The sequence below is a fragment of the Gracilinanus agilis genome, chromosome 3 (genome assembly GCF_016433145.1).
Source record: "Gracilinanus agilis isolate LMUSP501 chromosome 3, AgileGrace, whole genome shotgun sequence".
In the NCBI taxonomy this organism is placed as follows: Eukaryota; Metazoa; Chordata; class Mammalia; order Didelphimorphia; family Didelphidae; genus Gracilinanus; species Gracilinanus agilis.
This window is the reverse complement of record NC_058132.1, coordinates 408135045-408162592: the sequence shown is the minus strand read 5'-3', so window position 1 is coordinate 408162592 and position 27548 is coordinate 408135045. Positions and strand designations below refer to the sequence as shown.

At 38.3% G+C, this 27548-nt stretch overlaps 1 protein-coding gene across 2 annotated transcripts; it reads left to right on the top strand.

Annotated features, from left to right (window-relative positions):
• Positions 1-1120: 1120 nt before the first annotated feature.
• LOC123239588 (cilia- and flagella-associated protein 298) lies at positions 1121-18160 on the top strand. Of its 2 annotated transcripts, XM_044666852.1 has the most exons (7): positions 1127-1812; positions 8383-8550; positions 10150-10217; positions 11022-11180; positions 15562-15693; positions 17443-17538; positions 17885-18160. In XM_044666852.1, exons 1-7 carry the CDS (start codon positions 1674-1676, stop codon positions 17993-17995), a joined length of 873 nt encoding a protein of 290 aa, XP_044522787.1. In that variant the 5' UTR covers positions 1127-1673; the 3' UTR covers positions 17996-18160. The 2 variants fall into 2 exon arrangements, with proteins under 2 accessions (XP_044522788.1, XP_044522787.1); XM_044666853.1 differs by lacking the exon at positions 17443-17538 and having other exon boundaries at positions 1121-1812.
• The last annotated feature ends 9388 nt before the right edge of the window (positions 18161-27548 follow it).

Below are 27548 nucleotides of genomic sequence, written 5' to 3'. Positions count from 1 at the left end.
CCACACTACTTCCCCACCTAAGCCTTGGGGGAGAGGGGAAGTTTCAGATCTGAAGAAGAGGGCATGCTGTGCCACTTGGTATGGATAGCCATTATGCCTTGCTTTCTACATATTTTGTAGTGTTTGTTTAGAATGTCTATGCTAAAAGCATGAGCTGGATGTGGAGCTCTACAGAAAGTCCATGACTTTACACCAAAGACCTTGGCACTCAAAGAAAATCAGGCAGTTCTAAAGGCTGGTGACTTTATAAGGATTGGGGCAAGAGTATGCCCCAATCAGTTCTAACTAACCTCGAGAGGCCATTGTTAAAATTCATGTATGAGCATTTACATCTCAGAAATCAATACAATTCGAGACTTGGTTTATGTTGACTTTTGGACTAAGAAAGTATTAATAATGTAGATTAAACTTAAAAGTCTGTACATTTTATTTTGAGAACCAGGATGTTAAACATTTACCAGCACAGCCCTGTATTGCTCTCTCTAGCCATTGCTTGAGTTCAGGAGTGTAGAAGTCTCAGCCAATTAAAACATCACCAGATTGAAGCTAAAAGTAATCGCTGGCATTTATGTGGAGATTTGGGGGTTTGCAAAGTGCTCTACCTCCATTCTCTCATTTGAGCCTCACCATGTTGATAGAGGTAGATCCAAAACGGCACATCAGGGTACCCTGAGGACTTCATCACTACGGGGTGGTTAAATTCACATATCGCCTTCCAGTTGAACCACATCAAATTTAAAATGGAAAACGGATATTAGGCTATGTACTTTTTTTCTTTATATAAGAGAACAGTAAACCTTTTTGTGGCCTTTTTATTGATAACAATTTATAGGACATTCTGCATATGTTATTTACTTTGGTCCTCAAGACAAACCTGTGAGGGAGGGTGCTGTAGTCTTTGACAGATGTAGGACACTGAGGAAGTGCATTTCTGCACTAACTTTCGAACTCGAGCCTTCGCGGCTTCAAACCCAACATTCGGCTTTGCTCCCACTCATCGACGGGTACAGTCCCAAAAGCCGCTCCCGTCATCAAAGCCAAAGCCCTGCAGAAGACGAAGAGGGAGGCTTCCGAGAACCACAGCAGGAGAGGGAAGGAGAGACAGGAACTGAGGGAGGGGGCGGTGAAGAAGGCGCGAGGCTGCCGTTGAGTGACGTCACTTCCGGGATCGGGAAGGGGGCGGGGCGTCGCGTCGCGTCGCGTCGAGTCTTTTCTCCTCCCTTCTCTTTGGTGGCTGTGCAGAGTAAAAGAGAGGGCTCCTGGTATCGGAGACAGCCCAGTGGTGGTAACGGTTCTCAGGGCTTCTGCGGAAAGACGGAGGGAGGGCTTCCCCAGAACTGACGCAGCCCCGGCCAGGCCCAACGAGGTCCCGTTTCTCCCATTCCCCCAGATCCCAGGACGTTTGTTGGATACAGTCGCCCTTAGTAACCGATAGTTCCTGTGAGGGGTGGGGGTGTTTTCCTACACTCCACTAGTTTCCCCTAGTTGGAGGATCCCTCCACAAACCTCTCCCACCGCAGACCCCGCCTCCAAGACCTTGACTCACTTTGACCCCAGGATTGAAGTCAGGCCTGGCGTTTTTAACTCTTCAGGTGTTCTTGTTTCCCGTAGCGCCGCCGAGCTGCGCGTGCGCCTTGTGCTCCTAGACTGTTCCGGAGGGTCCTCGGGCAGGAATGGTTTATCTCCACGTGAAGCGCGGCGACGAAAGCCAATTTCTGCTGCAGGCACCCGGGAGCACCCCGATCGGAGAACTTACCCAGCAGGTCACCAGGATCTACAATGGGAGGCTCAAGGTGGAGCGCATTTGTTCAGGTACTCCAGGCATTAAAGACCTACCTGCTCTTGGAGCCCACCTACGTAGGGCCTTCATCCCTAAACGGAGCTAAGATTTGCCAGTTTTGTTGTCCTTCGAAAAAGAGGCAGAACCGGTCTCCAAATCGGCAAGTTTGGGGTTCAGGCTCAGTTTCTGACACGTACTGGCTGTGTGACTTTGTGCAAGTCACTTCTCAGCATAAGTTGCGAGATGATTTTGAGGTGAGGGAGTATTGCTCACTGGGAGTGCCCTACAACAATAAATAAGTACAAGCAAAGAAAAAAAAAATATATATATATATATATGCATACACACACATATAGATAGATAAAGGATATATCTATATTTTAAAATAGAGAAATACAGGCATATATTTAGATCTCTATCTAGATCTCTATAGATACATTCATACCCCCACCCCCACAAAATGAATAAAGAACTCACCTTGGAGGCCTACTTCTTGACACATACCAGTTTTGTAGAGATCAGAGTAAAAATAAGTTGACAGCTCCCTATGACTGCAGATTACAGATGAACCCACAAACTACTTTGTAGAAAGGAGTTTCCATACAAATCGTACATAGGGTTAACTGTTACCTCTCAACCACAAAACTACTACTTTGTTGCAGTTTCAGTTCATTTCACCAGGCATTTGTGAAATACCTACTGTGGCCTATGCCAGGTGCTAAGGAGACAGAAAAACAAGAAAAACGCTCCCAACTCTCCAGGATTTTATAGTCTCCAGAAAGGAAACCATGTATACTCATACAAATATACTTTCTGTGAGTAGAGTGCTTACACTTGGGAGGTGGGAGGACAGAAAAGTCTAAGATGGGAGCTTACGGTTGAGCTGGGCCTTGAAGGAAACTAGGGATTTCAAGAAGCAAATATGAGGAAGAAGAACTTCCCAGACTTTGGAGACATCTTTTGTTAAGATAAGAAATGGAATGTTATGCTAGGGGCATAGTTAATAGGCCACATTTGATGATGAGCAGCTCGGCAGCTCAGTCAAGAAGGCCCAAGTTCACATTCTGTCCCCAGACACTTATCTATGCTTGGGCAAGTCACTTTCTGACTGGTAGATGAGGATAGGATTCTAGTTAAATTTATCTAGATTTCATCAAAGCATTTACAGTCTTCCATGGGTTAGATGACATGTATTTGGAAATGTTCAAATAGGCAGGTCAGAAGAATTTAATGTTACCTTGGAAGCATATCTCCAATGGAGTGCCTACCCCCTGAGATTTGTGGTTGCCCCTTTGCTGTTAAACATTTCTAATACTAATGTGGATAAAAAGATAGATGGCATATTTCTGAAAATTTGCAGGTGAGAAAGCTATTGGATCACAATGTAAAAAGAAATCTAGACACAATGGAGCCCTAAGAGGAAAGAAATGAACAAGTGATATTCTAACAGGTGTGACAGAATGTTCCTTCCCTGCTCAAGAAACTCCAGTGACTCCTTTAAACTTCCAGGATCAAATACAAACTCCCTGCTTAGCATTTCAAGATGTTTGCAACCTGGATTTAACCAACTTTTCCTGTATTAACATTCATAACTCTTCTTCCTATACACAATGGTCTAGCCAAAGTGATGATCTTCTTGTAGTCTTCATAGATAACACTCTACCTCCTACCTTCCTGTGTATGCATTTGCTGTCCTCCATGCCTAACATATACTCCCTCATCTTCCCTCTACTGTTAAAATCCCTGGTTTCCTTTGAAGCTTAGCTCCAGCAGCACTTTCAGCTGCCTTTGCTGTATATTTATTTTGTAAATAGTACATGGATGTGTTATGACAACCAAGCTCCTTGAAGGAATGGACTGTTGTATCCCCAGCTTCTAGCACAGTGCCTGGAATGTGGTGATTGCGTACTAAATGCTTGTTTAATTAAATTGAATAGAATTAAAACTATAGATAGCACTATCCAAACCATATTTTTCCATCTGATGTCATGACAGATTTTAGTCCAATTTTTTACTGAATCATGTGGTCTCTCTGGCTCAGTTCTTTCCCTTTGCCAGTTCTTTATTCAACTAGAAAACTGTTTTCCTAAAGCATAGGAATGATTATATTTCTCCACTTGTCTAACCAAATAAACCCAAGTGGCTTCCTCTTAAATCTTAAATCTTAAAGACCAAAATCATATCCTTTGTTTGGCATTCAAACTCTTCACAACATGCCCCCTTCTATTTTTCTAATCTTCTTACATTTTATTCCTCTCCATGCATGCTTAAATACAGCCATACTGCTTGTACACAGTACTTAATTCCAATTCTGTGCCTTTATACAGTTGTCCCCTGTCCCTGTAATACTTTACCTCCTCACTTCAACCTCCAAGAATTGACATCTTCCTTCAAGATTCAGCTCAAGCACAACCTTCTACCTGAGGCCTTTCCTATTCCTCTATGCTACTAGTCTTCTCCCCACTATACTTACCTTCCTTCTGCTCTCTATATATTTTGTATATACATGACATATTGCTAGTGAAAAAGAAGTTAAGGAATCTCAGATTTGAGTTGGAAGAGACCTCAAAAGCTATCTAGTCCAATCCATACAAGAATTTGTTCTGTGTCATACTTGACAAATAGCTATCATAGCTTAAAAAATTCCAGTGTGAGAAAAACCTACTGCTTCTTGAGACAGCCCACATCATTCTAGATAGCTCTTAGAGTTACATTAGACCCAAATGTGTCATTACAATTTCCATTTGGAGACTGGCTGTTGTCTCCGTGGGACCAAAGAGAATGGACATAATCCCTTTTCTAATGACAGTCCTTCATATATTTGATGATACTTGTCTTCTGAACGTTTAATCATCATCTCTGTTCTTTATTCTGAGATCTACTTATCCAGCCCTAATCTCTCTGCTGACCTCCAGACTCAAATCTCCAACACTCTATTGGATATCTAGAGCTTGATGTCCAGTAGATACATCAATTTTAACATGTTCAAAACTGAACTCGTCATCTTTTCCCCAAAACTTTCCTTTGCAAACTTCCCTACTACCTTCTCCTAGTCACCTAGACTCATAGACTAAGTTATCCTCAACTCCCTTGTCTCTCATCCCCATATCTAATCTATTGCCAAGGCCTATAAATTTTACCTTTGTAACAACTCTCATACATGCCTTATTTTCTTCTCTGACCCATAGCTATATCAGTATAATTCCACAGCATTCATTTTCATGAGACTAAAGAAAAGTGGATGGGTATGAAAGATATCTAAAAGATCCTGCCTTGACATCTCCATCCAGATGCACCAAAGGCACCTCATGCTCAACATATCTAGAACAGAATTTGTTATCTTCCTCAAATTCACTTCCTCCAGAATTCCCCAAAACACTATCATCCTTCCAGCTCTTTAGTTTTACAACCTGAGTCATCCTCATATCTTTTCTTCCTTAGCCCACATATACTGCAGATTTGGGTCTTATCAATATGTTCCCCTACTGAACCTTGATTTAGGAGTTAGAACATTAGTCTAAAGGCAGATTTTGTTCTGGTGGACTTTTTTATTAACATCTTAGATGATAGCAGGAAAGGCCCTAGTTTAAGGGCCAGAAGGAAGTATGAGAACATAGATGCAGAAAGGATCTTAAATGGCAGACCAACTGCCTCATTTTACAAATGAGGAAACTATGGCTCCACAGAAGCTAAGTGACTTGCCCAGAAATATTCAGAGAAAGTGATGGGACTAGCCTTCAAATCCAAGTCCTCTGACTTCATAGCTTGTGCACTTTCCCATAGATGTCACATAGCTAATTGACAGACAGGCTTCACTCTTTATAAGCTCTGTAGCTCTAGATCCTACTGTTTTGTTTCACCTTTTTTGTCAGTGTTACCCCTATCATCCAGGTTTCCTCCCTCAGCAACATTAACACCTGCCTTGTCTCTTCCCTCCCATCTTCTCCACCAGTTTATAATCTGATGCCAAGACCTGCCGCAGAATTTCAGAGCTGGAAAGCAACTCAAATGTTACTCCAACTTCTAAGCTAAATAGAAATCTCCCTAATTACAAACAAATGAATGAATGAAAAACATTTTAATCACTTGTATACATACAGAGATTTGTGCTGAGGGCTAGAGTTACAAATAGGAAAGTAAAATTCCCTTCTGTCAAGGAACTTGCCTTCCACAGGAGGAACACAGCTAGGATATTTCAATCACAAATCATATGAACACTCTTAAGTGGTCCTGAAGATGTAGCAGTAGAGCAGATGATAATACATCTTCCAAGTGGTCACTTAGCCTCCATTCAAAGATTTCTATCATGGGCACTCACTGCCTTATTAGGTAGTCTGTTTCACTTTTGAACAGATATAATTATTTTCAGCTTTTATGTGGAGTCAAAATCTTCCTCTCTGCAACTTCTAATTATTCCTAGATCTCTCTTCATTAGTTATATCTTGAGTCTACCATCCTCCAGAATAAACATTTCTAGTTTCCTCAACTGATTATACTTCTCTAGCAGCTTTTACATCTGTTCCCTCCTTTATATTTACACAATAACTATTCTAGTTCCAGCCTACAACTCTTTTTTCTGGGCTATTATAATAGTCTCCAAACTCATCTTCTTGCCTATAATCTGCCCTCCCTCTCCAGTCCATTATTCACATTGCATTGGGAAAGTTATTCAGAAAACAATGTGTTAATCATGACCTTCCACTGTCAAAACAAAATACATATTTCTTATTCATAATCAGGCTCCACAGTCTGCCTTTCTAGCTTTAAGCTACTGTTCTCCTTCACATAATCTGTTTTGTAGGCAACTGTCTTGCTTTGTACCCCTTGTTCTGACCATTACCTTTTCTGTCTCTGTGCCTTTCCTTTTTTCTTTCATTTTGGGTGAAAAATATTCTGCACATCAGTTTGGCATTCTTTTGCTATGTGATTCTTTCTTATTTTTTACTGCCCTTTGGTTTTGTAAATTAAAGATTCACACCTGAGTGAATTGAATTTGGGGTTCATCTGTATTGGTACCCTTTAGTTTCCTTGATTTCAAAAATTCTTGGAACTTCTTCCACAGTTTCCTGAAATAGTCATCATGCTCACTTAAACTTTCCTGGGGACTCCAATATTTCTCGGGTTCTGTCTTTGACCTCTGTCCTCTAGTACCATCATCTTTGTTTGACAAGCTTTCAAGAATCCATTAAGTTGGGGGCAGCTAGGTGGCTCAGTGGATTGAGAGCCAGGTCCAGAGACAGGAGATCCTGGGTTCAAATCTGGCCTCAGACTTTTCTGAGATGTATGACCCTGGGCAAGTCACTTAACCCCCATTGCCTAGCCCTTACCACTCTTCTGCCTTGGAACCAATAAAGTACCTATTAAGTTGATTTTTTTTCAGTTTTTTGCTATTGTCTTGGCATATCTGCCATTTTGCCTTGTAGTACAACAGTTCTATTTACTAAACCCAGTTTTATTTATATCTTCCATAAATATTTCTGACTCAGCTTCCATTGTCATTATATTTTGTTTCTTCTTCACTAATGTCAGCTTTTCCTTTCTTCAGTGTTTCTTATCAAGGTTGATATGTTCTACCGTAGTTTCAGGAGCCATAGTTTAATTTTTTTCCTTTCTCACTTCCATATGGATTTTTAAATCCTTATTATTTTGTTGGAGTATTTTTACTTTGTTGATTTATTTGAATATTCATTTTCCTTGCTTGTGAGGTGATTTTCTTTTAAAGTTTGTGCCTTCTTAAGAGTTTCTGTTATTGTTTTTGAGAGGGATAATTTGAGAGAAAGTCTGTCTTATCTCTTTCCCATTGCCATCTTAGTTTATAGTCTCTCTTTACATTTCTAATAGCATTTTGATGCTATTAGATATCAGATAATGTAGTCATTCTTTTTTGTACTTCTCATGTTCCTTCCTGTATAATCATTATTTGTGTATACATTTTTTCCTCCATATTATATTTTCAGTTCCCTGAGAAGAGAATTATCATATCTATACTTGTTTCATCAGTTCCTTACTGATGGAACTTACACACACACAATATTTGTTGAATTGTTGAACCAGAATCAAATGAATGGAAGAGAGACAGATTACATTCATTATATAGAAAAACTGTAATGATTGGAACTGTTCAAAAATAAATTTGTATATTAATGAGCTGTAATTAATACTCTGTTATGAAGTATTCAGGCAGGAGCTGGATATTATCAAGGGGATTCTAGCATCTGCTGGTGGGTGGTTAGATGGAATGACCTTTAAATTCTCATCCAGCTTTAACATTCTTAAAAAAAAAAAAAAAAAAAAAAAGGACATGAAAAAGGCATTCACAGGCTAATATAGTAGAAAGAACTTTTCACTAGGAGTTTAGGGAATGTGATTCCAGCCCTAGTTCAGCCATTTCTTAGCTTTGTAATTTAGACACATCTCTTATACTCAGTGAACCTTTGATTTTTTTTCTTTTGTAAAATGCAGGATACTTTATAGTGTTACTGTGGGAACCAAATGAAACTGTATCTTAAAGTTCTTTTGGTAACTATGTTATTTAGATATGTGGTGGTGGTGGTAATATAACAAATATATTTTCTAATTTTCTCTTTTGTCCATATTTCAAGAAATGGAAGAACTAGCAGAACATGGCATATTTCTACCACCTAATATGCAAGGACTAACAGATGAACAAATTGAGGAGCTGAAATTAAAGGATGAATGGGCTGAAAAATGTGTGCCAAGTGGGGGTTCAGTCTTTAAGAAGGACGAAATTGGACGAAGAAATGGTCATGGTAATCAAGCAATAAATAAATTTTTTCTTCTATGTGTCTGAGTAAGTTTGGGCAACATTGATAATTAGAAAATGTAATATTTCATTATTTTTTATTTGAAAAGTAATCTCAACATTTTTTTTAAACCTTTACCTTCCGTTTTGGAGTCAATACTGTGTATTGGCTCCAAGGCAGAAGAGTGGTAAGGGTAGGCAATGGGGTCAAGTGACTTGCCCAGGGTTACACAGCTGGGAGTGTCTTGAGGCCAGATTTGAACCTAGGACCTCCCTCTCTAGGCCTGGTTCTCAATCCACTGAGCTACCCAGCTGCCCCCTAGTCTCAACATTTCAACACAAATTTACAAGCAATTTACAAACTTAAAATTTACAAACTTAATTTTATATGTTCCTATCTTAAGACACCAATATGATAATACACAGAGGATTAGGTAAGTGAAGCTCAGATGTTCTTACTATTGTAGAATAACAGCTATATCTTAAATATAGTTTGGGACAATATTTAGTGGGGAAATTTTGAGGTTTGAATTCTGGCAGGATTTCAGAAGTACACATTTGTTTTAAATGGCTTCTTGATATGTACAGAAATAGGAAGAAGAATGCAATTATAGTTAGTCCCTCTTTATTGTGAGGAGCCATATCTCCCATACTTTAATCATCTCTGGGATAGAGTTGTCCTTTTAATATATGAGAGGTGAAGGCTTAAAATTGTAAGCTACCAATTAGATTATAATTTCTTTATCAAAAAAATTTCAACTCAAATATTTGTTGAGCAATTATTGTGTGCTTGGGGGTACCCAAAAATATTGTGTACTATGAAGGCTCCGAAAGATGAAGATACAGACCTTTTAAAGAACTTACAACCTAAAATGACCTTTGAAAACTGGTGATCATAGAAGCATTTTAGTTCATTTTACATTTATTAAGTGCTTACTGTGTGCAAAACATTGTGTTGTACCAAGGTAATTCAAAAACAAGAATTAAGAATGATCTCTGTTCACAAGGGCATTCTGCTGGTAGGTGCCATTGTGGGGCCCTTTCTGTTATAAACTTGTTCTCTGTTCAGAGTTAGGTAGTGTTCTCCAGAGCAAAAGAGTTAAATTCTGAAAGAATAGTGGGAAAAGCCAGTTATAATAACTTATTTTTCACAGTCTTTTAAGCAGGGACTATTTTAACTTAGCTGCCAGCTTTTGAGATAAAATGACATGTCACAAATATTGATGAAATATATGAGGCTTCAACTTGTTTTTCTCATGTCCCTTGTTTTCTCAACTGAAAATTTAAAACTTTCTTTTACCTACTAATTCCATACTGAAATTCTGACTATTCTCACAGGTCCTTTTTTTCTTAAGCCTACAAACTCTTCCTCATCCAAAGTTTGCTTCTCAAACTTTGCCTTTTTGCAGAAAGTTATATAGCTCTGAAGAGATCCTATCCCTACCCGGCCATTTAACCTAGCTACTGCTTTTAACATAATACCTTCTTGAATCCAGTACTAAAATTCACTACCTATCATTAAACTTTTTACCAGATTGCCACTAATTAGAATTAAAGCATACAACATATTTAAAGCTCTTAAAAATCTCATCACTTCTCTTTTAAGCTCCAAATGAAAAAATGATGCAAGTTTTGAAGAAGACTGTAGAAGAAGCTAAAGCATTAATATCTAAGGTAATGTCACATTTTGTTCCTAGTTGTGGGGAGCCCCATCTTTTGGATTTTTCTGCTTTTTATAAAGCATTGGAAGTATAAGACATGATGAAAATTGATGAACTGAATGCAAATTGAAGTATTTCACACTTTCTTTGCCTTTCTTCCTTTTTTCCCTGTAACGTGGATAATGTGGAAATATATTTTGCGTGACTTTAAATGCATAAAAGGCATCATATTTCTTACCTTTTCATTGGATTGGAGAAGGGATACAGGGAGGGACAGAATTTGGTACTGAAAATAAATTTTTTTTTAACTAAAAAAAAAATTCAAGACATGTTTGGGGTGCTCCTCCCTAGCCTACAGTTTTTATACTTTAAACTGTTTTTCACTTATCCTCCAACCCTTACAGTTTAGAGGTACTTATGTTACTTTTGGTAAAATATGTAACAGTAGGTTAGTGTATTTCACAAATGAGACAAATATGGATTCATTCATATTTTTTCTTAATTAAAATAGCTATTAATAAGTTTAAATATTCTATCCACAGCTTAGTCTTGTGAATGCTTAAGTTTAATTAGATTATTCTATCAAAGGAAATATATTTGTCTTAATACCAGTGTGAATCTGTTTTTTAGTTGACAAACATGGGTAATTTGAGAATTGGAGGGAAGAAGTTAAAAAGTAAAAATAATAATTTATTATTAAAATGGAGCTTTTTTTAGCCATTTGTCTTTACTTTTAAATACAAACTATAATCAAAATATGAGTTGCTTTATTTTGTTGTTATATTATGCTTAAGTAATAGTGCTTGCTCAATTTCAGAAACAAGTGCAAGCTAATGTATGTGTTACTATGGAAATGGTGAAAGATGCACTTGACCAGCTTCGAGGAGCTGTGATGATTGTTTATCCGATGGGATTGCCTCCATATGATCCAGTTAGAATGGAGTTTGAAAATAAAGAAGATTTGTCAGGAACTCAGGTATGTAGTAATCATGTCTAGGATGGATTTATTCATCTTGAAAAAGGGAATAGAGTTATTTACAATATATGAGAGCTAAATTATACTTTATACATTTTTTATAATCCATACTTGAAAGGGGATTAAAAGTCTTATCACTTTGACTTCTGAAGTATAGGATATATAGAACAGAAAGTCTCAGTGCAATCTGAAGCTTTAGTGCTTACTAATAATTATTTATGTAATTCTAATTTAGTATTTACCTAAAGCTTCAGACTGCATTGAAACTTTTGGGATATCTTATATATGTGATCAGAAGGAATTTAGTACAGTGAGAACACATTCTATTTCATTAAACAAACATTTAGTAAATATCTTTTTATGTACAGTGCTAGACTTTGTGGAATACAGTAAGAGACTGTGAAGATGCTTGGAATCTAGTAAGAGAAATGATGTATACAAATAGCTATGATACAAAATGAGACGTAATAAGTTTGTTAGAGTTCTAATGTGTAGTAGAATCTGTAATGAAGTTGGAGGAAACTACTTCCAATTCATGGAATCAGATTAATCTTTACAGATGTGTCATCTAAACTAGGTCTTGAGAAATGGATTTGATTTCAGTAGCAAGAGATGGGGTAAAAGGAGAGCAGTTCAAGCTGAAAGGATATTTTTGAACAAAGGAATGAAGATGGAATTGTATTGTGTATGTTTAGGGAATATCGACCTGTCCAGTTTAACTGTAGGATAGGAGAATAGCATAATGTGTAAGTATGGCCAGTTTGAGAGCTACTGAAAGTTTTTGAGCAGGGGAATTGAATGATTTGATCAGAACTATGCATTCATCACATTGTTCATTAATCTCTAGCAGCAATGTATAAAACAGATTAAAGGCCAAGAAGAGAGTTAAGGAGGCTCAGAATAGGGTAGGCAAGAGACCATGAGTGTCTGATTGTGGGTAGCTTTGGGAATAGGAAGGGGGGTACCTAACGAAGGATAATTGACTAGGATCTCTAGGACTTTTCAACTAGCTTGGTATATAGGGGTCAAAAAAGAATCATCACAATAGTTCCAAAGTTTGAAGCCTGGGTAACTGGGAAACCATTACTATAGTTAACTAAAATAAGAAATTCAGGAGAAAGGGAAGAGAACATAAAATAGGATCTTGAAAAAAATAGCTAGACAGAGAAAGCGGGAAATGGAAGTGTCATTATGAAGGAGGAGGAATTAAAGGTAAATAGAGAAACAGAATAAAACCAGAAAGGGAAGAGTTTCAACAAGGAAAATGTAGCCACCATTGTTAGTTAGCCACTTATTAGTTAAAGAAATTGAGAAAAAAAAAATCATTGAAACTTACCACTTAATATTTATATTTTACTTTGAAAGGAAAGCTGTAGTAGAAGCATAAACCATATTGTTTAGGACAGAAGGCAATATAGGCTACATTTTCTAGGAATTTGACTCTGAACAGGAATAATAGAATATAGAAATGATCTGAGACTAAGGGCACGAATAGAGAGAAGTTAGCTTAGGAAAGAAGGTACTTTTCTTTCTGTGAAACAGGAAGAAACAAAAAAGATGAATGAAAGATACTGAAATTGTTTTTACTTGTTAAGGGGAAAAATAAGGGAAGTTTAAGACTACAATATTCTCAAGTAAAGTTAGAAATAAGTTCATTTACTGAGAGTTAAAAGGTGAACTTTGGGCCAAGATGTCTATCTAAACATAGACACAATGCCCACCTCTTGTATACCTACTCAAAACCCTGAAATTCTCACCTGGTCGATGATCAAGAAATCCAATAAGAAACCACATTGAGTGATTTCTTTCTTCTTCCTGGAGCTGCACAGAAAACTGACCAGAAATCCATGGGAAGTAGGAAAGTACCTGCCAGAAATCTGTAAGACTTTGTGTCCAGAGGAACCACCAAAGTGGTCAGAAATTCCCGGGATTGCAAAAACCTACATTGGAGTTCTTAAAAACTCCAGGAGGAGTAATAACCAGTCTGCGTTTTGACAGCTCTCAGACCAGGACAGGCCAGAAGTCCAGAGACTCTGAGTTGCCCTAGGACTCTGTCCTAAGGTGCCATAGAGAGCCCTGAAAATCCAATACTTATAATCTCTAAGATTCTTGAAAGAGAGGAAGAGATGGCTACTTTTGTGAGGTGAGATCAGTGCAGAAACCAAGGAGAGGACCAAGCAGGTTTCCCTACCCAAAACCACATGGGCAATGGAACCTGGCCCAGGAACAAAACCCGAGCTTAGGAAATAAAGCTGGAGAAGGAAGTTAGAAAATGGACCAACATCTAGCTTAGAAGGAGCAAATAACTCCCATAAATACTGCAAACAGAGACTCAAAGACAAAAATTATTTTTATCAAGAACTACATGAATACATAGAAAAAAATAAAAACAAGATAAAAATGAAATAAAAGTTGTGGAGGAAAGAAGTAAAATCATAAATAGCTTAGAAGAGCAAGGAGCAAACTACCCAAGAAGTAAACTCGCTGAAAACTATGAGGAAGTAGATAAGAGATGAATGAAAAAATAGCCTAATAACAGTGAAGACTCAACTGGAGTTAAATGGCACAAACTAAACATAAATGCAAACAAAATGGTTTCATGATTTCTTTCAGTAATGTTTGACAGCCTGGGATTAGGACCAGAGAAAGTAGTAGAGTTACCCTTGGCTAGGAAATGTCAAAGGTAGAAATAAGGGAAAATTAAAGGGAAGAGAGTGATGCTACCAGGAAGATTACTAAAATGGTTGACTAGTATCTTAAGCTGCTTTGGGGGATAAGGGGAATAATGGACTGAAAAATTATGACAGGATCAAGGAATTGGATCCTAGGAATGAGGTAAGTAGGATTGGCGTTTTCAGTTAGAAGAAATTTGAGAGTTTGATGTTTTGAATTTTGGGTCCTATTAGGAAAGAGGTCATCAGTGTGTCAGAGCTAGTGAGTGGTTGACAGGTATTATAATTGATTTTATTATAATTGGAAAAATGAAGGGATTGTGAAGGCCTAATGTTGGTCCTCTACAGCTTAGAATCATGTAAGCTTCCTATAGGGAAGGAGCTTTTGGAGCCTTTCTCTCCTCTTAACAATAAAACATGGATTATTTAACATCCCAGAATTATCACTGACTCCTCAAAGACTCAGAATCCACAGGGGGTTTGGGGGAGGAGGGTTAGAGCTCCCAAGCCATTTAGCTGGAGCAGGGAAGCAGGGTTGCTGCTGTCTGGTGAGATGGGAGTCCTGGTTTCTAAAAAAGATTAGAACCCATATACTAGCTTGGTAACCCTGGGCAAATCACAACCTCATTTGCCTAGTCCTTGCCATTCTGTCTTGGAGTTGTTACTATGACAGAAAATAAGGGTTTAAAAAAAAAGAATGGAACTATCTTAGATCCTCTTTGTGCCCAAAGGTGCAAAAACAGCCTGGTATTAATGTTCTTTCTGTGTCATAGCCTAAAAGACTGCAAAACAAAAATAATAATTCCCATTTTAAACCTTTGAGGTTTATGAAACACTTTTCTAACAATGAATCTGTGGGGTAGAGAGTACAGTTAGCCCCATTTTATAGATGAGAAAACCAAGGCTCTGAGAAGTAAAGTAAATTGCTCAGGGTCGTGCAGTTGGCGAGTGTCAGGGCTAGGAGCTGAACCAAACTCACTCACTCTCGCACTCACATTCACAATCTCTCTCTATCTCTCCCTGTCTTTGTCTCTCTCTTCTCTCCCTCCCCATCTCCCTTTTCCTTCTTTCTTTCTGTCTCCAGGCTTGGTGCTCTATTTAATTCCACCTAGCTGCCCCTGAATCTTTTCTTAAAAGTTAACTTAAAAAAAAAGTTTTTTGCTATCCACAGCCAAACAAGGAATTGTTGGAGTCCAAGACTGATCAAAGCATGCCATCTTCCACTTTATTTCCTTCATGCGATTTTTATTATTTATGTGATATGTATCTTCTACCATAACATGGATAATATGGAAATATGTATTGCATAAAAGCACTGATATTACCTATATCAGACTATATACTGCCTAAGGGGTGAGGAGGGACAGGAAGGGAGTAAATCTGAATCCTAAAATGTCAAAAAACAATTGTCATGTAATTTAAAATAATTAATTTTTAAGTTAAATTTTTTTTGTTTTCAGTTACCTTCAGCTATATCCCTCTCCTCCCAGAGAGTAGTGGTTCATAACAAAGAATGAAAAAAGACAAAACAAAACACATTTTAGCAAAACTCACCAACATATCAGCTGAGTCTGAGAGTACATGTATGCAGTATTCCCTAACTGTCCCTCATGTTTGCCAAAAAAAAAAAACAGAGGAGTAGGTGTATTTTTTCATGTCTTCCTTAAAGTCCTATTTGGCTTAAAGGTGATTCTTTTAATTCATTACAGGCTGGGCTGCAGATCATTAATGAATCAGAGGCACAAATGTGGTGGGCAGCAAAGGAATTAAAAAGAACTCAGAAACTTTTAGACTATGTGGGGAAAAATGAGAAAACTAAAATCATTGTCAAGCTTCAACAAGTAAGTATTTATGTTTAATTTTTAATTATTTATATCTTTATAACTAGATCCTATTTTTAAATTTTCTAACTGGTGAAAAGTTATAGTAAATCTGAGATATTTAAATTAGTAATGCAAACATTATATTTTTATAGACCCAAGTCTCAAAGTAAATAAATCTACATAAAAATATCTTTTATGCTTACCAACAGAGGTAGAAAAGGAAAGTATAAAAGTAGCCTAGAGTTTCTTTTTTTTTTTTTGCATGCAAATGTTGCATTTTTAAAAATGCTATAGGAAAATAAAAATGTCATTTAAATTAGAAAATATAGGTGGCATCTCGGTGGCTCAGTGGATTGAGAGCCAGGCCTAGAGACAGGAGGTCCTAGGTTCAGATCTGGTCTCAGACACTTCCTAGTTATGTGACCCTGGGCAAGTCATTTAACCCCACATTGCCTATCCCTTAACAATCTTCTGCCATGGAACTGGTACTTAGTGTCTATTCTAAGACAAATGGGTAAGAATTTTTTTAAAAAAAGAAAATTGTTAAACTGATTAAAATCATCAATTTAGAACATGCTTTCCATGTGCTCCAAACTCCCAAAGTAGGTTAATATGTTCCTAGTATGATAGAGATGGGAAGGACTATAGAGCTCTAAATCCCAAAGAAGAAGCGTGACTCATGTCTTGGGAAAAGTGACTTTCCCTAATGGGAAAATAGGCAGCTCAGTGTAATGGAAAGAGCTGCATTTGGAGGCAGGAAGTCAGTGACTCTGAGGTCCTTGCCATCTTTAAAATATCTCTGATCCTAGACAGGAGGTCCTGGGTTCAAATTTGGCTTCAGATACTTTCTGACTCTGTGACCCTGAGCAAGTCACTTAACCCCCATTTCCTAGCCCTTACCACTCTTCTGCCTTAGAACTTGTAGTTAGAAATTGATTCTAAGATGGAAAGTAAAAAGTTTTAAAAAAACAACAACTTTGATCTTATGAATTTTAAACCTTCCCTAAAGATGTAGGTTGCCAAACCCCTAAACCCTCTAATACTGCAGGGTTGATCCCTGCAATGACTTCAGCTTAACTGAATTCCTCTTGCTAGAGTAGGTGATTTCCTAAAGAATCCAAAAATCTTAGGGCTCAGAAAGCCCTTAGATATATACTTCTCTAGACTTCTCATTTTACAAGTGGAAATATTGAGGCCCACAGAAGGGAAGAAGCTTCTTCAGGGTAACAAAGTAAATAAGTTGAAGAGCCTGGGACTCAAATTCAGTTCTTCTGATTCTAAATCCAAATGTTCGTACTGTACTGACCTACTGACAAAGTTCAAAAAGGCTATTGATTGACCCGTGGCCTTTGAAGGCCATTTAAAGTTTCTTTGCTGTACTTTACCACATTGCCACCTTAAGGTTTATTTTATAAAGCATATTAAGAAGTAGAATATAAGATTACTCAAGAAATATGATTAGTCACAATCAGGATTCCAGGTCATTGACAAAATACAGGAAACGGAGATGGGCTAATAGGCACCAGAGACAACAGATGGACCACTCAAGTACTGCTGCATTATGAAAAGCCTTAGGTGGAAAATGTTGGAGAGATCTTCTGAGGAGGATTTATGGGAGAACATGAACAAGAATCACAGAAAATGAGCAGTTGGACAGGTTGTGATCTGTGTGGTTGAAGGCATTTACATCTATCTCTGAGATCACAGACTCATTGAAATAGAAGTAATACTTTAATATGCATTTTACCCTTTTCCATATTTCAATAGAAAGGCCAAGGAGCTCCAGCCCGGGAGCCTGTTATAAGCAATGAAGAACAAAAACAAATGATGCTGTATTATTACAAAAGGCAGGAGGAACTCAAGGTAACACAAAATAGGCTGCTTTTCATCAGAGTTCTAGGAAGGTGAGAGGGCCAAATTCTTTCCTGAAGATCGTCTGAAGTTGAGGGGAAGCAGTATACCTGGGGAGAAGGTGGGGTCTGATCCAGAGCATTGGAGAGGGGGAAATATCCAGGGGCCCAAAATATCTTCCTTTGTTTATGAGCTCCCCTTTTGCCTCTTCCAGAAGTCTTCGAATCTGAATGTGAAATTGTCAGTTGTAGATAGAGCCTTAGAGAGAACACCAAGCACCTCTTTTTTTAATTCATTCTTATATTTTATTATGCACTTTCCTAAAATACTTCAAGTAAAAACAAACTTTTTTTTCCAGAAATTAGAAGAAAATGATGATGATTCCTGTCTAGATTCTACGTGGGCAGACAATACTGCTTTAAAGAAACATTTTCATGGTGTAAAAGACATAAAGTGGAGACCAAGATGAAATTCTGTGTTGAGCTGGTGTTATTTTTAAGAATTAACTGGTCCTTTACTGTTAGTTTCAATAAAAGCTCTGTGACAGAAATTTAGATTTCAAGTTGTTTAGTTTAAATAAAATTTAAAATATGAATTATTTTACAATTTATAAATAATAAATCTTTTAAATTCATGTTTTGGCTGTTTTCCAAATTTTTCTAAATAAAGCTTAAGGAACACCTTTATAACATTACATTTTCCTGGTTTTACAGTTTACTTAGCATCCTCATCTTTTCAGTAGGTTATTCTTGAAAGATCAGTTCATTCAAGAATTTTGAGGGTCCTCTGGGTAGCTCAGTGGATTGAGAGCCAGGCCTAGACAAGAGATCTTGGGTTCAAATCTGGCCTCAGAACTTCCTAGCTGTGTGACCCTGGGCAAGTCACTTAAGCCCCATTGCCTATCCTTTACCACTCTTCTGCCTTGGAACCAATATATAGTATTGATTCTAAAGTGGAAGATAAGGGTTTTAAAAAGAATTTTGTCTTGTTTTATCACATAAATAGTTTTTTTCCTCTTTTGTACATTTTTATTTGGAAATGTTCATGTCAGTGCAGAGTTAACTAGATTTCAGAGACTCTAAATATTTATTATAAAGCAAGAGACCTGGAAATTATTTACATGATGAAACAAAAGCCAAATATTTATTGTATGCCTACTATATTCTAAGCTCTCTTGGGAATATGAATAATATTAATATAGACCCTGCCATTTGGGAGCGTATCGATCTAGTAGAAGAGAAGATATATTAGAAAATAGGAGTCAAATGTGAAAGGACAATAATAAAAGCAGTACAAAATGCTTTGGCAATTTACAGGAAGGAGAAATTATTTCTGTGTGAAGACTTCCTGGAAGTAATGACACGGAAGCTGGATTTTAAAGGTTGGAAGATGGACAAATTAGGCAGAACCTGGAGGAAAGGGCTTCCTAGGTAAAGGAAACAGCATGAACATTAACACAGAGATGGGAAAAGAAAGCAGTCCATTCTCCCTGAGGTATTCAGCATAGCAAGAGAAGTCCCATGGAGAGAGGAAGGCCTGAGTCAGAATCCAACTTCTGATACACATTGGCTGTATGACCCTGGGTAAGCCATTTAACCCCTCAGAGCTCTAAGCAAATCTAAGAGTTCTTAGCCTTTTTATGTCAGAAACACTTCTGCCATATGAACCTTTTCTTAATGTTTTTAAATGGCTATAATGCACAGGATTGCTAAGGAAGCAATTAAATTTAAAATTTTAATTATATTTTAAATTTTATTTAAAAGTTTAAATTGTTTGTATTTTAAATTAAATTTAAAATTTAAAATATTTAAATTAAAATTTAAAATATATTTTTGTAAAAGTCCACATTCTCCCTGCTCAAAGACTAAATTTCCAAGCAAGTGCCTACCTGCATGGGTAGAAGGAGTTTCCTCGTTCAGGCATTCCTGAATTGACCAAAGGAACGATGGGCCAGGTCCCTATCTCTATATATCATACCACTGGAATGTGGTTCATAGCTTCAGAGTCTGGAAGACCTGCCTTAAAGCTCTACAATGGAGCTTGAGTATGTGACCCATCAGTGCCCGAGCAGACCCCAAGACACTGCCGTATTGTAGGACAATTGCCAACCATTGTTGTTGTGTGTGGTTCATCAGGCTATAGGAGGGAGTTTGGGAACGTGTCATGAAGTCTCTGGACTATTCCACAGAGAATAGTGGCCCTCTGAAAACTTTTGAGCAAGTAGTTGATCTCTTTAGATCTGTTCTTGGTAGGATTAATGATACTGATATCCAGTATGTGGATCTCGGCCTCAACACAGCTGCCAAAATGATTACAATACCCCCTGGTGGATCAACTCTGGCGGCTTCGTGTTACTTCCAAGATCAAATTTAGAATACTGTGGTCTTAAAAACTCTTCTGACCATTCTTACAAGCCAGCCATGCTGGCCTACTTTCTCTTCCTCAGGAGACCGTCCATCCCCATCTTTGTGCCTCTGCAGGATGGACTGTGTGCTGCACCTGTGATGCTCTCTCCTCACCTTCACCTCTTAAACTCCCTGACTTCAAAGACCTTTTTTTTTTTTGAAAGACTTTTTTTTGAAGACACTTCAAACACCACCTTCTCCAGGAGCCTAGTCTGCTGGCATTTATTAAGTGCCTACTGTGTACCAGTCTCTTTGTTAAATAATGGCAATATTAAAAGAGGCAAAACAAAAAAACAAAAACAACCAGTCACTGCTCTCAAACTCACAACCTAAAGGGAGAGCCATTATGCAAACAGTTCTGCACGAATACAAAACAATTTAGAAGTGATCTCAGAAGGTAGACACTAAGATTGAGGAGGCCTGGGAAAAGCTTCTTGCAGAAAGTAGGTCTTTAGCTGAGGCTGGAGGGAAGCTAGGAGGTGAAGATGAAGTGGGAGAATGTTTTGAGCCAGAGAAAATGCTCTGAGTTGGGAGGTGGAGGCTCTTTTTCATGAACATCCAGGAGTTCAACGTCACTAGATCAGAGTGTATGGCAAGGAGTTAGGTGCAAGAAGACCAGAGAGGTCAGAGGGTTATAAAGGGCATCGAACAAATAGGATTTTATCCTCAATCCTGGAAATGACATGGAGCCAGTTGATTGAACGGGATGATGTGATCTACCTAACAAATTTGTGACAGAAATTCACAGATGGCATTGGCCAAGGCTAGCACACTGTAGAAAGCTTTTTTCTATGCCCCGTGGATCACTGTCCGGTTTGTGATGTAGTTGAACTCTTTAACCAGTCACAGAGATCTAGTGGACACAGACTGGAACCCAGGTTTCTTGACTCTTATTTCACTATTCTCTGCCTTGGTTTCTTCCCACCTAATAAGAAATATGTCGACTTGAATTAGATACTACACAAATGCAAATGGTTACTCAGAAAATTTGCAGGACTTATTGCCCAGTTACTTGGGAACTTAATGCCAACTGACTGCCTACAATCGATGGCCATCTATTTTGCTTCTAGTTCTTTAACAAAAAAATACTACCATAAATATATATGTACAGATGTCCTTTCCGTCTGTAAGTGGATTATGTAGGGCTATACTCCTAACAACAAAAATACTGGATCAAAGAGCTTGTACTGTAGTGGACAGCAAATTAAATTCAACTCAACAACATTTATTAAGCACCTATGGTGTCAGGCATGGCACCTGATATAAGCATGGTGCCAGGTCCTGAGCATATAAAGATACAAAGTGTGTACTCTCAAGGAGTTCATTGTAGGCAAGTAAAAGAGAGGAAACTGAACATACATATCATTCAGTGACAGCCAAATACTTGCAAAGAAACCCAAAATAAGCCTACCCTGCTAGCTCTTTGAATGTGTATTGTGTTACATGTATTCAGGCCAACGAAAGAAATCATGCTGCCTCATTATTCCAGCAAATATTCAGTATTACCAAAGATGACAAAGACCAGACCATTAAGAGATACAGAATGGACAATGCTAAAAAACCTGCCCTTTTTGTCACTTAAATCCTTAATCTCACCACTAGCTACTTCTGCTGGCTCACATATTCATGCAACACTGGCTTTCTTATATTTTCCTTCCTCAGAGAGGCATATTTGAATGTACTTGGCAAACATGCCCAAGGACTCTTAAGAAGTTTTAGTATTATGCCATGGCTCACTCAACAATTGGATGTGTTCTGGGTACCCAGGGAGCCATTTACACAAGTCTAATAGATGTGAATACTGATCCCAGTGCCCTTGATTACATTTCTTAAATATGCCTGAGAGCAGCCTGAATATGGCATAATAAATGCACTGTACAAATGGTATTGTGTGCAATAGTTTTTCCATCTTCCTGTCCCCACTTTGTCTATCCCACTACCATCTCCGGCCCCCCCCCAAATGAAATCCCCACAACTTTTCATTTAAACGCAGTAGACCTGTGATAGCAATATCATTTTTTGAGTTCTGCTTTCTGGTTATTCTGATGGTAATGTGTTTAAGGGGAAAAAATCCATAATCACTAGGTTTGAATATTAACATTTCTAGAGTTCTATTTGCTAAATCAGAAGTCCTAGCATAAACATTATACTTTGCTTTACCTTGCAGAAGGAAATTTTTCTTTAATTTCCTAAATGATATTATTCATTCATTCATTCATTCTTTTCTTTTTTTAAGCCCTTACCTGTTGTCTTACAGTCAGTACCAAGTAGCAGTTCCAAGGCAGAAGAGTGGTAAGGGTTAAGCAATAAGGGTTAAGTGACATGCAGTCACACAGCTAGGAAGTGTCTGAGGCTGCATTTGAACTTCGGTCTTCCCATCTCCATGCCTGTCTTTCTTCCCACTGAGCCACTTGGCTGCTCTCATCCTTCATTTTCAAAGAGAACCAATAACATCATGAGGTAATTGACTTGCTTTGTCAATTGGATTTAAGGGTTCAGAGTTGAACAAAGTTGTCAGCCTCTCTTTTCCACAGTCACTGAAGGCCAGTGGCAAGACAAAAAACAGGACAACTGGCAATGACCTGAAATGCAGTGAATGGCCTCGGTATCTTTTTTTTTTAATATTTTATTTTCCCAATTACATGTAGTGACAATTTTCAACAGATATTTTCCAAAATTATAAGATACAAATTGTCACATTCCCCCTCCCCAAGATGGTGAGCAATTTGTTCTGGGTTGTATATGTATGATCATGCAGAACTTATCTCCATGTTGGTCATGTCATGAAAGAATACTCTTGAAACAAAGATCCAAAAATAAAAACACAAAATAGTGATAAACAGTATGACTTGATCTGCATTCAGACTAACAGTTCTTTCTCTAGAGGTGGATAGCAACCAAGCTCCAAGCACTCTATAGCATCTATGCTTTAGCCACCTTTATGGCTGATGAAACAAACTATTCTCATTTGTCCATTCAACCTGGGAAAGTATTCACATGCTTGGGGTACACATCCCCCTAACTCCCTGAAGAGTCTGAGGCCTATTGGTTACCCTCAGCCTGGTTTAACCCATCTGCAGAGATAGTTTTACCAGTGTGGCCACTGTGCATGTTACAGCTTCTTGGAGCTACCCATGAGAGTTGGGTGAGGGGTGGACCCCAAAGGTACCTTCAGCAGACCTGAAGTCTCAGCAAGCTGTACATCAGAAGTCCTCCCTATATACCCCATACACCCCTTCTTAAACATTATAAGAAGACATTTCTGGAAGGTGAATTCTAATTAATGGTGATACTTAGTTGCTTGTATCTCCCTCCAAATAGGAATGATAGTAATATTATTAATATTTATTAATTATTAATTAAATTACTATTAATAATAAATTATTTATGACAGTCTTTTTTCCCAAAATGCAGAGTACTTACCTTTTTTCCCAACAAGGTGCAATAATATTCCCTTACATTCATCCAGTATAGTTGTTCAGCCATTCCTCAGTTGATGGGTACCCACTTGTTTCCAGTTCTTTGCTACATCAAGAAGTATTACAATAATTTTTTTAACATGTAGGTCTTTTCTCTCTGACTTGGTATGGTTTTACTGGCATCCCCATTGATCTTATCTGCCACATTTCAGGAACCATAACCAAAGCTTCTTATGGGGAAGGATGCCATCACCCTCTGTACACCCAGTAGGATGAGGGTGGGAATGCAGCTGCTCTTAATATTGCCATTTCCAAGCATTCCAAGTCCCTCTTAGCACAGACCCATTCCATTCTCCTGTTTAAAGTTCACTAGTTAGTCTGTCCAAGCTTGTATTACTCTGTGGCAAGGGAAGGCTCTGGCTGAAGGTTTGCCTACTTGAATAGGGCTTTGCCCATAAGGCAGAATCCAATTGCTCCAGAAATCAGCTAGGATGCGAGAGCCTGGTGGGGCAGCATGGAGCCAACTCATCAATTCTCTCTTTAAAATAAATTATTTCTTCAATTAATAGGTAATTATTTTTCTTCTGCCTTCCCCTCTTATCCCCTGCACCCCACCACCAAAAAATGGAAAAAGAAAACCACCAAAACTCCTGTAACAAATATGTAGTTGTCAGAGCACACCAATTCCCACATTGGCCGTGTCTGAAACTGTATATCTTATTCTATCATCACCTGCCAAGAATGTAGGCATGATTCATCATTATTCTTCTAAAGTCCTGATTGGTTTAATTATCTTTTAAGGAAGCTTAAGCCTTCACGGTGAATTTCCATCTGTGTAATAAGGACTTACTACATGGTTCCCAAACAGAGAAGTATTAGATGTTGCTCCAACCAAAGGAGGCTTTTGCAGTGACCCAGATAAGAATCTATTTCCCCCCAAAACCTATAAAACTTAGTCCTCAAACTCCTGCCTCTCAGCGCACTCTTCTCCTTCATCTGGGTCCATGCTGTTGTTTGTTCCCAACTCTAATCCATGGTCATGTGAATTCTTTCTGCTTCTCCCTCTTCCCATCCTCTTCCCCATCACTGCTCACCTTCCTCTACTACCCTGTGCCACCATCCTTACATCATCTGCCTCTGTATCTCTTTTTGCCATTTATCTCTGTACTTTCTGTACTGTTTTTGCCTATATACCCTCTGTGCTTTATTAAAGTGTGATTGCATTACTCCCTGCTGCCATCATGGTCTTTCCTGGCAAGTATCCAAAGAACTGGGCATGCCCACCCCATTTTATAATTCCATAAATTAATTATCAATCCAGTCATTATTATAAATCTACCACAACATGTGTTTATTCATCGACCTTGTCTTATCATCATTCATTAACTAACAAGCCATGGATTATACGCTCCCTCTGCTCCCACAAATGCTGCTAAATTGAGCTGGGGACAAGTCAGAACCATGCTGACTAGATATACTACAAATTTGTTATTGAACTTTAAGTGGGTCCTCATTGTAACAAGATAATCTCTTTATTACTCCCTAAATAATCCCCAATCTCTCTCCCATAGAAGCTCTTCCAACCCTCTTCTCTCCTCAAGCTTTCTCCACTTTCCTCTATCTTGATTTTCTCAATTGAGGGCTCATGTCTAACCTCACTGAGAAAACATTTACCTTGAGATTCATCTTCATCTCAAAAAACCCTGACATCATTCCCAGTTTCTGGCTTCCTTTTCCCCAGTCTCTGTCACTGAGCTAATGCTTCTCTTTATCAACATGAACACCTCTATGTGCCTTTGATCCCGTTTCCTCCAATCTCCTCCAGTATATTGAATCCCCAGGCATGTCTCCTTTCTATCCGAACATCAAACTCCATGTACCTATTGGTTCCTTCCCTATTTCCTTCAAACACGGCCAAATCTTTACTAGAGCCTATCATCCTATCAAGTTCTCATTCTAAATCTATACTCCTAAGTCAAACTCCTAGAAAAAGCTGTCTATACTCATTGCATCCATCTCCCTTCCTCTTAGTCCTATTCTCTTTGCAATCTGGGTTCCAACCTCATCACCCAACTGAAATTATTCACTCCAGTGATCTGTGATGGTCTGTTCTTAGTCCTCATCCTTCCCAGTTGTTTGCTGCATTTGACTACCCTTTCTTCCTGGATACTCTCTCTTCTCCAGGTTTTCATATTTCATATTTTCCCAAGTATCTCTATTCCTCTCACTTTATATACTTTTTTAAAAATTATATTTTTATTATCAAGTCATAGTTCTCATTTTCCAAGAGCCTCCACAAGACAAACCCAGGCCTCCGTGGTCATCATCTGGGACTGTTATAGTTGTTAGGATTATAGGGTTCCCAGGCTGAGATCATGCCATTGAAAAAGGAAAAGGGAACTCATCTCTACATTTATGTAGACCCCTGAGGTTAAGATAAATAGATAGATGAAGGAGCTACTAGGTGGCTTAGTGGATTGAGAGCCAGATCTTGAACAGAGGGAGGTCCTGGCCTCCCATCTAGCCTCAGATACGTCCTAGCTGTGTGACCCTGGGCAAGTCACTTAACCTCATTGCTTATCTCTTACCATTCTTTTGCCTTGGAACCAATACTTAGTGTTGATTCTAAGACAGAAGATAAGTGTATTTTAAAGAAACACTTAAAAAAATAGATGACAGAGTATCTATCACATATATTTGCCAGGTACTATTTTCATTGTTGGTTATACAAATATAAAGAAACAAGATAGTCTTTACCCTTAAGGAGTTTATATTCTAATTGGGGAAGACAACATGTAAAAGAGACCTAGAAGGTGGGGTGGGGCAGTGCTACAGGAAAGGAAAAGGAGGAGGCAGGGAGAAAGTCCAGCCTGAGAAAATAGCAGAATAAGTCAGGCCTAGCTGCCAGGCCCAAACTCTAAAGGAAAGTGTCAACCCCATAGGCATACAACAATTGATTCTGTATCAGCTAGGGGTTGGGCCAAACAGACGAGGATTAGAATGGGTCCCCCTTCTGTGTTTCACTGTTAGAATGAGCTTTGCTCTAAGGAGGGTCCAATAAAGCCAATTAACAAGATGTTAAGGCCTTTAGGGCTCAATAAATCATCCATAAGATGCAGTTTTAAAAAAAAAAAAAGTCACTGAGAGAGATAAACAGTCATCTGGGATGAGTAAAATCAAGACTACACAAAAAAGCCAGAATTAAGAAATATCAGTCCCTGTGCCACTCATGATTAAAGTGCATGTTCTAATAAGGGAACTAGAGTGGGCATCCCCAAAACTGGGATGATAATACTGAGGAAAAGTCAGAGGAGCCGAGTAGAATTAGTGACCCATAGGCTTCAGCCATGGAAAATGGGTAGATGAAGAGGGGGTGGCTGCCTACACCCATAATTTCAAATGAAGCAAAGAGGCCCTAAAAGATCATCCTTAGACTACCAGGAAGGCCAGAGACTAGACCTGAACTGAGGGGGAAGCAATTCTGTTGACTGTCTATTGAAACTTTGGTAATGGGGCTGGTGTGGATGTGGGTTGGAAAGGAAATTGGTCATTTTTTTTTCTGGATCAATCAGGGAAGGAATATTTAATATGTATTTCAGTTCAGGACTTGTCATATACTATGTTCTCAATGTAGTGCTCCTGAGCACCTAATCTGGGTATACCAGTGTACTTGGGGCATGTGCTATAGAGGACTTAAAAACATTTTTTTTATTAATTAAGAATATTCTTCCACGGTTCCATGATTCATGTTCTCTCCCTCCTCTCCTCCCACACCCCTCATATAGCCAACAAGCAATTCCACTGGATTTTACATGTGTCATTGAATGAGACCTATTTCCATATTATTGATATTTGCACTAGGGTGATAATTTACAGTCAAAATCCTCAATTATATCCCCATTGACCCATGTGATCAAGCATTTATTTTTCTTCTGTGTTTCTGCTCCCACAGTTCTTCCTCTGAATGTAGGTAGCGTTCTTTTCTATAGATCCCTCAGAATTGTCCTGGATCATTGCATTGCTGCTAGTACAGAAGTCCATTACATTTGATTTTACCACAGTGTATCAGTCTCGGTGTACAATGTTCTTCTGGCTCTGCTCTTTTCACTCTGCATCAATTTCTGGAGGTCTTTCCAGTTCACATGGAATTCCTCCAGTTTATTATTCCTTTGAGCAAAATAGTATTCCATCACCATCA

Excerpts from the sequence above, each read along its gene's own strand:
- LOC123239588 (XM_044666852.1), top strand. The coding sequence starts at position 1,674 with ATGGTTTATCTCCACGTGAAGCGCGGCGACGAAAGCCAATTTCTGCTG. Across the intron at positions 1,813-8,382 it reads GGTGGAGCGCATTTGTTCAG|AAATGGAAGAACTAGCAGAA; the intron begins GTACTCCAGGCA and ends CCATATTTCAAG. Across the intron at positions 8,551-10,149 it reads TGGACGAAGAAATGGTCATG|CTCCAAATGAAAAAATGATG; the intron begins GTAATCAAGCAA and ends TTCTCTTTTAAG.